Consider the following 12581-nt stretch of genomic DNA (forward strand, 5'->3'; position numbering starts at 1 on the left):
TGAATCCAACCCTCACATTTTTTAAATATTTGATTCTATCTTTTCATGTGACAACACTGAAGAAATGACACTTTGCTACAATGTAAAGTAGTGAGTGTACAGCTTGTACAACAGTGTAAATTTGCTGTCCCCTCAAAATAACACATCACACAGCCGTTAATGTCTAAACTGCTGGCAACTAAAGTGAGGACATTGCAGCAAAGTGTCTTTTCTTCAGCGTCGTCACATGAAAAGATATGATCAGATATTTACAAAAATGTGAGGGGTGGACTCAGTTTTGTACGAGACGCGCAGAGTAAATAAATGTGTTAAAAATTAGGGTTGGGTGATTTCAACAATGAAACACCAGGATGGACGATGACCTTGATAAGCTACGTAATTAACAGCGCAGGAAGAAGAGAAGTTGAGGCAGGTGCAAAGCAAGTACATTTACAAATAATAATAATGTCCGTGGGGATTAAAACATGCTTTCACATGGTATTTATGTGCAGGGGGTTTGGGCGTCATCCCCCAAGAATGTTTTCCAGTACAGAAATATGCAATTCCACATAATGTTGGAACATTGTTATTACCACATCTGTGAATGACAAGTAGGAAAATCTAGAGCAGATCTGAATAAACTACACCCTAAAAGCTAAACTTGCTAAATAAGTCTAATTTTGAATTATAACCATTAGATCTGTGTGATTAGTTTTGTTGCTCTCCACAATGATTTTAAATTCATGGCGCAGCACCAAGCAGTTTTGAGCGTCATCGCCTTATAATGGCAGGAAAACACCGTTAACATAACCTCAGAATTATTACAGAGAGGATTATTCATGTTTGCCTTTTGTGTCTAAATTTACTGCTTTATACATTTGTAGAAATTAACATAAAAAACAGGCAACATGAGAACCACCTGTCTTCTGTATAATTACAAGCATTTCATGTGTACATTAAAACCCAAAAGAATAATCTGCTCATTAGCTTAAAAGGACCAGTTTACCTAATTAGCTTTAACGTTACTAACCTCAGCTCCTCCGTGGTCACCAACATCATTTCTTATAATTTAACTATCAAGATGTGCAGTACAGGACTGAGCTGTAACCCGACAACTTAATGTTAATCTTATCCTCCGCAAACTTTGAATGAGGAGAGGGACACAGCCATGCGCTCAGTGTTACCATAACTTACTGAAATCATTAATGATCGTGTGAAAGTTTAGGAGCGACACTCATTCATTAAGCAGCGACAGTAGGCTTCAAAAACGCTGATAGCGACTGGTTTAAACCAGCCCCTAAGCTCTGATTCTTTCAGGCACGAGTTGCTAAGGTTGCACTTTCGCACAGCTGGAGAATAAAACAGTTTTATATGTGCGGTACAATCCGAAAGAGACTCGCAGCAATAACACGACAGCTGCATCTTGGTCTTTGTAGTCGTAACACAGCATATTATATTTGGACTAGCGAAAGAAAGAACTACAACACCACGGGAGGATGTTGGGTCAAATGTGCGACCAGGCTGGGCCAGTTAAGCCTGAATCCCACCTCCACCAGCTTTATAAACTTTGTCAAAAAATACTCTAACTTTCCATTATAGTCAATTTTGCAATCAAAAACTTCTCTGGAAATGGTCAAGAGTCGGTGCAAAAGAGTTTATTCCAAAGCAGGACAGATAAACCCGTACAACATCCCTGCAGGTCAGAGGATGGAGTCAACCCAGTGGTCAGAAGACAGCCTTATATAACCCCTTCTGGGCCGGACTGCCCCCTCTTTTCCTTATGGTGAACTTCTTTTCCTCTGCTGTTGTGTTGTTTTTTACCAATTAACACTGTTCTCCAGCTGTCATTTATTACTGTATGGTTGACTTTACGCAGAGTTACGCATGCTTTATTTGACACACAATTTTATTTCTTAAAAATGAAAACAAGAATAACTTATGTACTGCTGTATCTTTCATTAATGCTTGGTTTCTTACAGTAATCTTGATGTTGTGCTGGCTGTGTCTGTCGTCTTTCTGCTCAGCAAAGATTCCTTCAGCAACTTCACTCAAAGTTCACACAGGCTCTAAGCATCAGAGGTTGGAAGTTGACAATCAACCCCATAATCAGTAATTAAACATGTAGTCTTAATATCAGCAGACTAACACATCAGCAATTCCTCATGTAATCATAACAGTAGATAACAGTAGACCAAAGCATGCACTTGTCAGCAGATTTTGAACATCTGCAGCCTCACCTGCAGTCATAACTCTACAGTAGATAACAGTTGAACAAGGTGTACGTAGTCTCAGTGTCTGCAGCCAATGCTCCCACTCAGGGATCTGAACCACAGTGAGCTCGTTACTGCATTCCTGACTACAGTTCACTACTTATAAGTAAAAAATAAGGCACATCTAGGTAAAAAGAAAATGATTAATACTAATTAATGATTATTACTCATTAAAGATAATCACTGATTACTGCACAATGTCTGTCTTTGTGTCTGCACTAGTCCCCCTCTCTGTGTCCATGCCGATCATGCTATTTTAACCAAAAACCTCACTTTGTGGAATAAGCTGGTGTCTTTTGTGCTGTGTATTAGAGACAGGACATTCTGACTGTGATGGACTATATTGACGTATGTTTTGTAACACAATTTTGGCTAATTCTGCTTCTACAACTTCCTTTGCTGGTGTTTTTGATGATGCCTTGCTGTGTTCACTGTGCTCCCAAAGCACACGTGCTTGCTTACGCACATACATGTGCTACTGCTGAGCCTGGACAGTTACAGATACAAAAAGGAGCAGATACACTCAGAGCTATAGAGTTGTAACACTGTGATCCTAATTTTACACTATAAAATAACTCTTTAAATGATGACTGTGACATACATCGGCTTTATAGATTTAGGAAAAGTTGAAAATCAAAAGGCAGCAATACAGCTAATGTTAACTGGCCAGCGATCCAAAGCCAAATCTTCTTTATCTTATCCCTGTTTTCTTCTGTCATACCGCTTTAGCTGCCAACGACACGTAACGTTGCTGTAACTGTCTCTGTCACAGAGCAACAGGTGTTGTGCCGAATTCTTCCTGCCTGCTGAGAGTTGCATGCACCTCGCGGCTGATAACGCTCATTTATGCTGACAAGAGAGGTGGATGCAAATCTCTGCAGTTAGCCTACAACATCTCTTCTGGTGAATTCTGCATCCACCTCTTAAAGTCCTTTTCAGACACTTTGCTGTGCTCATTGATCAAACACGGTTATCACCACATATTTTAGCTGATTCTCAATGAATGTGTGTAACGAAATATTAACGACTCTAAACGTTCAAAAAAAAAAAGAAGGTTAAATAGGCCACTTCGAATCATTTGTCACCATTGATGAAACCCATGAAGGATAGTATAGCGTTTAAAAGCAATAGCCGAGTTTTGCATGCAATTCTCGGCAGCCATGCAAAACTCGGCATAACTTTTTCTGCTTGAATCGCACACTTTTTGCAGTTATGTAATCGCACATGACCACATCGCGACGGCAATTAGATTAATCGTGCAGCCCTAAATGTTGATTTGGAAATTCTTGACTCTGACCAACATTCAAAAAGCAGCTTCATTTTTTACCGTTTGCGTATCTTTTGACACTGTGGAGCCGAGTAAATATTTTACCACAAAACTAAACTAAACGGTTTCTCCCGTGTGAATTTTAGAGTGTCGTCTTAGATTTCCCTTTTCTGTGAATCTTTTACCACAAACTGAGCAGCTAAATGGTTTCTCCCCTGTGTGGAGTTTAGCGTGTAGTCTCAGAGTTCCCTTTTGTGTGAATCTTTTACCACAAACTGAGCAGCTAAATGGTTTCTCCCCTGTGTGGACTGTAGAGTGTCGTCTCAGACTTCCCTTTTCTGTGAATCTTTTACCACAAACTGAGCAGCTAAATGGTTTCTCCCCTGTGTGGACTGCAGAGTGTGGTCCAAGATTTCCCTTTCGTGCAAATCTTTTACCACAAACTGAGCAGCTAAATGGTTTCTCCCCTGTGTGGACTGTAGAGTGTCGTCGCAGAGTTCCCTTGTCTTTGCATATTTTACCACAAACTGAGCAGCTAAATTGTTTCTCCCCTGTGTGGACTTTAGCGTGTAGTCTCAGAGTTCCCATATGTGTGAATCTTTTACCACAAACTGAGCAGCTAAATTGTTTCTCCCCTGTGTGGACTTTAGCGTGTAGTCTCAGAGTTCCCATATGTGTGAATCTTTTACCACAAACTGAGCAGCTAAATGGTTTCTCCCCTGTGTGGACTGCAGAGTGTCGTCGCAGAGATCCCTTGTTTTTGCAACTTTTACCACAAACCGAGCAGCTAAATGGTTTCTCCCCTGTGTGGACTGTAGAGTGTCGTCGCAGAGTTCCCTTGTCTTTGCATATTTTACCACAAACTGAGCAGCTAAAATGTTTCTCCCCTGTGTGGACTGTAGAGTGTCGTCGCAGAGTTCCCTTTTGTGCAAATCTTTTACCACAAACTGAGCAGCTAAATGGTTTCTCCCCTGTGTGGACTGTAGAGTGTCGTCTCAGACTTCCCTTTTCTGTGAATCTTTTACCACAAACTGAGCAGCTAAATGGTTTCTCCCCTGTGTGGACTGTAGAGTGTCGTCTCAGACTTGCCTTTTCTGTGAATCTTTTACCACAAACTGAGCAGCTAAACTGTTTCTCCCCTGTGTGGAGTTTAGTGTGTAGTCTCAGATTTCCCTTTTGTGTGAATCTTTTACCACAAACTGAGCAGCTAAATGGTTTCTCCCCTGTGTGGACTGTAGAGTGTCGTCGCAGATATGCCTTTTGTGTGAATCTTTTACCACAAACTGAGCAACTAAATGGTTTCACACCTGTTTGGGTTCCATTGTGGTTCTGCAGATGTCCCTTGTTACCAAATCTTGCAGCACATTCAGAGGAGCTAACTGATGTTTCTCCAGTGTTACATTCCTGATCACTTACAGGTACTTCATTGTTTTGCAGAGGGTTTAAACCTGGCTGAGGTTTCCTGGTCTCCCAATCACAACTATCATCAGTCTCAGGTTCAGAGCAGAGTGAAGTCTTGTCATGAGTATCTGCTTGTAAAGGACTATCTGGATTAAAGTTCCTGGCTGGTTCTGGCCCTCCACAGTCCTCTCCATCAGTTTCTGTTTTCAAATTATCTGCATCTCTGTTAGCTTCAGTTTGGCTTTGATGAAGCTGTGAGGACTGAGGTTTCTCTTCATCATCTTCTTCACTCTTCACAGGGACAGGAGTGAATGAGAACTTGGTGATATCAGCCTCCTCCAGTCCTGGAAGCTGCTCTCCCTCCTGACTGTTCCAGAGCTCCTCCTGTTCCTCTTTAATGTGTGGCGGCTCTGGTGGGTCCTCCTGGTCCAGCCTGGGACTCCACTGCTGCTGCTGCTCAGGGGGAACCTCTTCTTTACTCACCAACAGCTGCTGGACGTCTGTGGAGAATAATGAAAAACATGTACTATGTCCCTCAAAAAAACTGCGCTCAGCAGCCTCCCAGTGAACACGGCAGGAACAGGACCGAACACAGAGACCAACAGGGAATATAGTACCGAGGTGATTTACAGAGTTTCTTGATGAACAGATACATTTACATTTTGCTAAACCCATTAATTACGGAGACCGTGGTGGCCCGCCAGTCTAATTTGCTCCGCCATAGTCTGAACCAAGAATATTTTTACACCTCAAAATAACGTTTCAGACCTCTAACTTTGTTTTTTTGGGAGCTGCTCCGCACTGCTGTAAGCTCGCACGCTCACACACTTTGGCATCCGACTTCAGACAACCGCCTTTCTTTTGAAGTAACTACAGTAACCTTAACGGTACGTTTGTCACTCGTTTGTGAGAAGGCGATTAAGCTAGCTGCACATAAATTTGGAGTGCACACATATGAAAACCTTTATGGTAACTGTAACGGACCAGCTCGAGCTGACAGGCAGGTTAGCAACTCCTGCCATATTCTCTCTTTACAAAGACCAGTGTTGCAATATGAGAGTCCAACCTCTATAATTTCTATAATAAAATATCGATACTTGGCGTCCGTGTATCGATACAGTATTTCCATGGCAAATATCACGATACTATGCTGTATCAATTTTTTCCCCCCACCCCTAGTGACAACGTCCATTTTTCAAAATAAGGTGTCTATACAGTTTGGAATTCATATTAATTGGATTATATCATATTCACAGAAAGTATAAAACATATTACATGTGTCCATTAAAATTAAAAACAACAACAATAAAATTTTAGGAAAATTACTTGTTCTATTTTCTATTCTTTGATTTAGGGTTGCTGGAAAAACATTAAATACATTTGTTGACTTTTGTTGCTGTTTCATCACCATTTATAGCTATACAATGGGTTTATGATCAAATAGATTACAAGAGCACAACATTGTTTACAAGAGTGCAGAGTTATTTAGAGATAGCCTCTTAATTTTGCACCAAATTAATGCATTTAACTATTTGCACGCATTTAACTATTTGCACACCTCTGGAGCAACGAGGGGTTAAGTGTCTTACTCAGGGACACAATGGTGGGTGGGTCACAGTGGGGGATTGAACCCAGGTCTCTCACTCCAAAGACAGGCGTCTTATCCACTGCACCATCACCGCACCAACAGCACATTCTTTCATGGGAAAATTAAATCTAAAAAGGTATCTTCTTCTTCTTTAAAATGTTATAAGGACAAAATTAATCAGTTGTGTTGTTGTTTAAATGAATCATTAGGCTATATATGATTAATAAATTTGTGTTATTTTTCTCTTTTAAACCAATAACTTGCAAAATAGTCTTAAAAACCAACAGGAAAATGAATCGTGCAAAGCATAAAAACATTTAAACAGGGATTTTGATTTTATGGGAATGGATTCTGAAGATTTTGCATACGTTTCTCTAAAAATACACTGAGCAGAAACGCATAGTTGACACTATCTTGGCTTCATTTGCCTTTTTGGCTTCAAAGTAATCCAAAAGTAACTCAAAGTAATCAGGTTACATTACTTTTATTTTGTGGTACTTGGATGACGTTACTCATTACATTTTTTAACAATTAGTACCTGATAACATTTTGAAGTAATCCTCCCAACCCTGGCTGTCGTTACCGTAAAACTCAGATTATGGGTACAATAAACTTTCAGTGGCAGCAGGTTTGCAGCAGTTTGCAGTGAGAATAAGCAGTAAAGAGGACAAACCTGCTCTGTGTAACCGGACTTCAGGCTGGAAAACAGCGTCCAGTAGTTTCCTGTGTCTCTGGTTCTCCTCTTTGGAACGACAGAGTTCCTCCTCGTACTCTGATATCGTTCTTTCAAACAGCCCAAATATCTCTTCAGCAGCCGCAGTTAGTCGCTGGTTGATAAAACCTCTCAGCATCTGGACTTTAGACATTTTAAACAAATGAAAAACACAGTTTTGAATCAGAGTTCCTCCAACCAGCGCTGTGTGGCCGAGTTCTGTCTATTTCCAGCTAGCAAGCTAAGCTAACTTCAGTTAGCATTCGTGGCTAACAGGAGATGAGTCTGAAGTGAAACCAAAGTTTCCACTTTAGCACGTTTATCCCACTGAGGTTTATCCAAACATACAGGCTCCGCTAGTTCACTACGGGAACACACGAACACGTTAGCATGTTGACACAGGAAGTTAAAGCGCTTCCGGTACCACGTCGTCTTCTTCTTTTAGAGTTTAGCTGGCGGTTGGCAAACCAACTTAAGGTGCCTTTACCGCCACCTACCGGACTGCAGTGTGGTCGTCGAGAATAGTCAGAGGGAATTATTCACCTATGCGCACCTATACCTATGGTATAAATATGCTCATATTAAATACGGTAAAACAACCCCGTGTTTTTGAGAAACCTCATAACTTGATTTTTAACACTTTTAGATACATCTCCTAAGAGATTAACTAAAGTAAGCGCTTTCCCTTCCTTATGGAGGACTGATGTTAAACAATTACGCTCCTCCATGTAATTACTGCACTCTATTAGGACATGCTCAGCTGTTTCTGGCTGACCGCAATAATCACAGGCTCCTGTCTGATGTTTCCCTATACGGAACAAAGATCTATTGAGACCTGAATAGCCAATCCTCAAACGTGTCAGCACTGCCATCCCTAGACCTACCCCTCCCACATTTCTTTGCACGCAGTAAAGATGTCTGCAACGCAGCTTGACTGTCTGGGGCAACTACAGCTCTGTTTATGCCTCCAATGTAATTCATATGCACCCAATTAAGAGCTAAAGCAATGGCAGTGAGTTCAACAGTATACACTGCAAGATCATCAGAAGTTCTTCTTTTAATTTTGTTATGTTATATTGTGGAATACTCACTGCCGCTCCTGTTCTGCCATTGTTGGGATCTTTAGACCCATCAGTATACAGTACAAGGTGCTCCTCAAAATAATTTTGAACAACAAGCCATTCTGGGGTACCCCTACTTTTCTTCTTCAGTGCCAGTTGTAGCTGCAAGTCCACTACTGGCATAACAAACAACCATGGAGGTATAGATGAACATGGCACAGTCGAACTGAACTTAAACTGTGTCAGGTCTACATTCTGAGCTTTAATACCCCCAATCCACAGTAGACAAGACTCCTGATGTTCCCAACAATCCTGCAACATAGCTTTTGCTGGGTGAACACAGCTATGACCCTGGAGATTGACCCAGTACGCACACATTAGCTTAACTCTCCTTAACCGTATCGGAAGTTCTCCAGACTCAACCTGCAATGCAGCAACAGGAGACGATGTAAAAGCTCCGCAACAAATACGCAACCCTTGTGACTGTTCTCTTCATCAAATGACTTTCAGCAGCTCCCATATAGGCTAAACAGCCATAATCAAGGGAAGACCTCATGAGAGCCTGGTAAATCCTCAACAATGCTCCTCTCGCAGCTCCCCAGTCCTGACCAGACAAACACCTCAACAAATTACCCTGTAACTTTTTTACATGTTTTGAACATACTCTATGTGCCGCTTCCAGCTAAGTTTCTCGTCAAATATAACTCCCAAAAACTTCACAGCACTCACTTGTTCCAGCTTTTGCTCGTAAAGTTTTAATATGATGTCTTCATGTCATCTTGAAAAGCAAATAACTTGGGTCTTAGCAACAGACATTCTGAAGTCCCACTTATTAGCCCATTCCTACACCACCACAATTGCATCTTGCATCTTCTTTTCCAGGTACTTCTGATTACGCCCCCGCACCCAAAGGGCCCCGTCATCTGCATGTAAGGACTTGCCTATACTTCCGTCAATTTCGATTGAAAATGTCATTTATCATTATGTTGAAAAGTACTGGACTACAGATGCTGCCTTGTGCTGTACCATTCTCTACAGCATACGTACTGCAATAGGCCGTGCCTACTCTAACCTCAATTTCTCTTCCAAATAAAAAATCCAGTACCCAATTATAAAGCTTACCTCCAATACCAAGCTTCTCAAGCTTCATCAACAATCCCTCCTTCCATCACATATCGAAAGCTTTCTCTGTATCAAAAATTAGAAGGATCAGTTGCACTCTTACCAGGCTTCAGCACTGGCACTATGACTGCCTGTTTCCACGCACCATGAATCCTTCCTGTTTCCCAAACCAAATTGAAAAGCTTCAGGACAGCATTTAGAGACCTGTCACTTAAATGTCCAAGCACAGAGTAGCAAATACCATCCTTGCCAGGCGTAGATTGCTTCACATTACAGACGGCTTTCTTTAATTCAAAAAGTGAAAAAGGCATATCAAGGTCCCAACTTCAGACTCTCTTCTGAACACTAACTCCTGGATTTTCAGCTAAAGCCTCCTCTCTACGGCACTTGGCAGTGTCTGACAAGTTCTCAGAACTGTGCACTTTAACTAAAGTCTCCACCAACAACTCTGCTTTTTCATTATTACTAACCTGCCCATTACAAAACAAAACAGGCATAGAATAATTCCTTTTTATACCATTCATTTTCCTAATAACTCCCCAGACATCTGACAGCTTAGTTTCTCTCCCAATAGTATTACAATACTCCCCCCAGCAAGCCCTTTTAGCAGCTCTAACAGTCCTTCTAACAACAGCCTGCGCTCTCTTTTACTGGACTAAAGCCTCAAGTGTATGATTCTTCCTTATCTGCTCAAATGCCTTACTTCTCTCTTTAATTGCAGCACTACACTGCTCACTCCACCATGGTATGGACTTTTTAAGTCCTCTTCCACCAGACTTTGGAACTGAGACCTCAGCTGCCTGCAGAATAGCAGACACAAGTTCAGAGTTAAGTAATTCCACATCATTCAAACACCTTTCATCTAATTCACCACACTGCCTATCAGCTAAAACTTGAAATAATTCCCAGTTGGCTTTATCTAACCTCCATCTCGGTACCTGCACTTCATCTTCTTTAGTTACATCAGTTCCAACTGTTGTAATTATGGGAAAGTGATCACTACCCATAGGTGAGTCACTTAACACCTCCCAGGATGTAATACCTGCCACTCCACTCCATACAAATGTTAAATCCAAAGAACTCTCTGTGTTTCTACAACAGTCATATCTTGTACCTCTACCATCATTAACGCAAACAACATTTGCACCTGTATTCAGGCTTCCCCATAATACATTATGAGAATTAAAATCACCGCACCACACTACCTTTCCTTGAATCTGTCCACTCAGACCTGAGTTTAGAAATTAATGGCTGTGTGATGTGTTATTTTGAGGGGACAGCAAATTTACACTGTAGCACTACTTTACATTGTAGCAAAGTGTCATTTCTTCAGTGTTGACACATGAAAAGATAAAACATTTACTAAAATGTGAGGAGTGTACTCACTTTTGTCCGATACTGTACTACATCCACTCCAGCAAACAGCAGATTAGGATGAATCAGATTTTTACATTTTCCATAACAATGGTACCACAAGAGAGCAACTGGAAATTCTACAGTATCTTAATTGCAGCATTATTAATGCCCTAACACTTTGGATGCCATAATACACACCATGTTTGGAGGAGAAATGGCACTGCATATCACCCTAAAAACTTATTCCCTTAATACTTTTTCCCTGTGTCATTTCACATTATTACACATAACTTTATTTCTGAACTTCTTTGTTTTGGTTTCTTTGTATATATGGATTACTTGGGTTGTTACCAACATCTGGTGAAAATTTCATGAGACAACATGTTGCAAACAAATGTGGGCGGGTGGGTATGGGGGTCCTAACCCCAGAAAATTGTGTTTTCCAGTAAATAAATATATATAATTTCGTGTAATTGTGGACCATTATTATTTTCCATATCTATACAAGAAGTTGGAAAAGCTAGAGCAGATTATAAATAAACAACAACCAAAAAGCTAAACTTGCTAAAGAAGTCTTCTGGGGAGGAGCTATAACCATTAGATCTGGGAAAAGCCAACTTGTTAGTTTTGATGCTCTCCACAATGATTTTACATTCATGGCACAGCCCCCGAGCTGTTTCGGGCCTTACTGCCATATAGCAGGAACAACCCTGTAGATATAATGTCAGAATCATTTTAAATAGGTTTATTCATGTTTGACTTTTTTTGTGTCGAAATTTACAACTTTTGACATTTATTAGTAGAAAGTATTATAAAAAATAGGCAACGTGTGAACCTCCCTTCTGTATAATTACCTAGCATTTCAACTGTACTTTGAAATCCTAAAGAAACGTCTCCTCATTAGCATAAAATGACTAATTTGCATCATTAATTTGCTTAACTAACATCAGCTGCTCCATGGTCACCACCGTCCTTTCCTAACTAACAAGTTTTTCAGACTCATCTGAAAAGTAAATTATTATCTAACTATCAGGATGTGCAGTATGGATCCAGGACAGAGCCGTACACTAGTTTAGCCTAAGCTTTTACCTGATGCTCTCAACACTGGAGGCGAAGGTAGTAAAGAAATGTAGATAATTAATGTTACTTTCAGGCCACGGGTAGCCAGTGGAGGTCACTGAGTAATGGAGTGACATGAGTCCTTTGGGGCTGATCAAAAACTAGACATGCTGCTGAGTTCTGAACCATTTATAGACACACTAGGAGGGCATTGCAGTAGTCGAGTTGAGACATAATCCTGTCCTGTACCAGATCTTGGGTGGCATACTGTGTAAGGTAGGGCCTTATTTTTCTTATGTTGCATAGAGCAAACGGGCAACATGGTCTGAAAAGGAGTGGGAGGAAGATAACTGTCCTTGCCAGAAAACATTGTAAGAACGCCCAGAGAGGTCGGATTCAAACCACAGGAGTGCTCTGCCCGAGATGCCCATTGCTAAGAGTGCGGATAGCAACATCCTGTGATTGAAAGGCAGCTGATAAGTCAAGCAGGATAAGAACTGAGGACTGGGCTGCAGCGTTAGCTGACCTTAGGGCTTCTGTTACACATAAAACAGCAGTTTCAATAGAGTGGCCAATCTTAAAACCAGACTGATGTGGATCTTGGAGGTCAATCCGTGAGAGGAATCCTGAGACTTGTTTGAAGACTTGGGACAGGTAAACTAACATTGCAGAAAAGCATGTGGAATATATTGTGATTTTGTGCTTAAATTAGAGACAGGCACTGTTTGCTTCGTAACGTTCAATTTAGATATATTGTCATTTTCCC

The 12581-nt window shown here is 40.9% G+C and overlaps 2 protein-coding genes across 3 annotated transcripts in view; both read right to left on the bottom strand.

Moving 5' to 3' along the window:
- The window catches only part of LOC123976543 (zinc finger protein 436-like), a 161196-nt gene that overhangs the window by 24506 nt on the left and 124109 nt on the right, over positions 1 to 12581 (bottom strand). The window lies entirely within an intron of this gene.
- LOC123976549 (gastrula zinc finger protein XlCGF57.1-like) lies at positions 1619 to 7416 on the bottom strand. The gene is made up of 2 exons (XM_046058807.1): positions 7179 to 7416; positions 1619 to 5417 (listed from the first exon to the last, which is right to left on the bottom strand). Exons 1-2 carry the CDS (start codon positions 7369 to 7371, stop codon positions 3634 to 3636), a joined length of 1977 nt encoding a protein of 658 aa, XP_045914763.1. The 5' UTR covers positions 7372 to 7416; the 3' UTR covers positions 1619 to 3633.

This window comes from Micropterus dolomieu, linkage group LG09 (assembly GCF_021292245.1).
Source record: "Micropterus dolomieu isolate WLL.071019.BEF.003 ecotype Adirondacks linkage group LG09, ASM2129224v1, whole genome shotgun sequence".
Taxonomy (NCBI): Eukaryota; Metazoa; Chordata; class Actinopteri; order Centrarchiformes; family Centrarchidae; genus Micropterus; species Micropterus dolomieu.

Coding starts and splice junctions, on each gene's coding strand:
- LOC123976549 (XM_046058807.1), bottom strand. CDS start 7,371: ATGTCTAAAGTCCAGATGCTGAGAGGTTTTATCAACCAGCGACTAACT. Junction 5,418..7,178: donor AGTCCGGTTACACAGAGCAG/GTTTGTCCTCTT, acceptor TATTCTCCACAG/ACGTCCAGCAGCTGTTGGTG.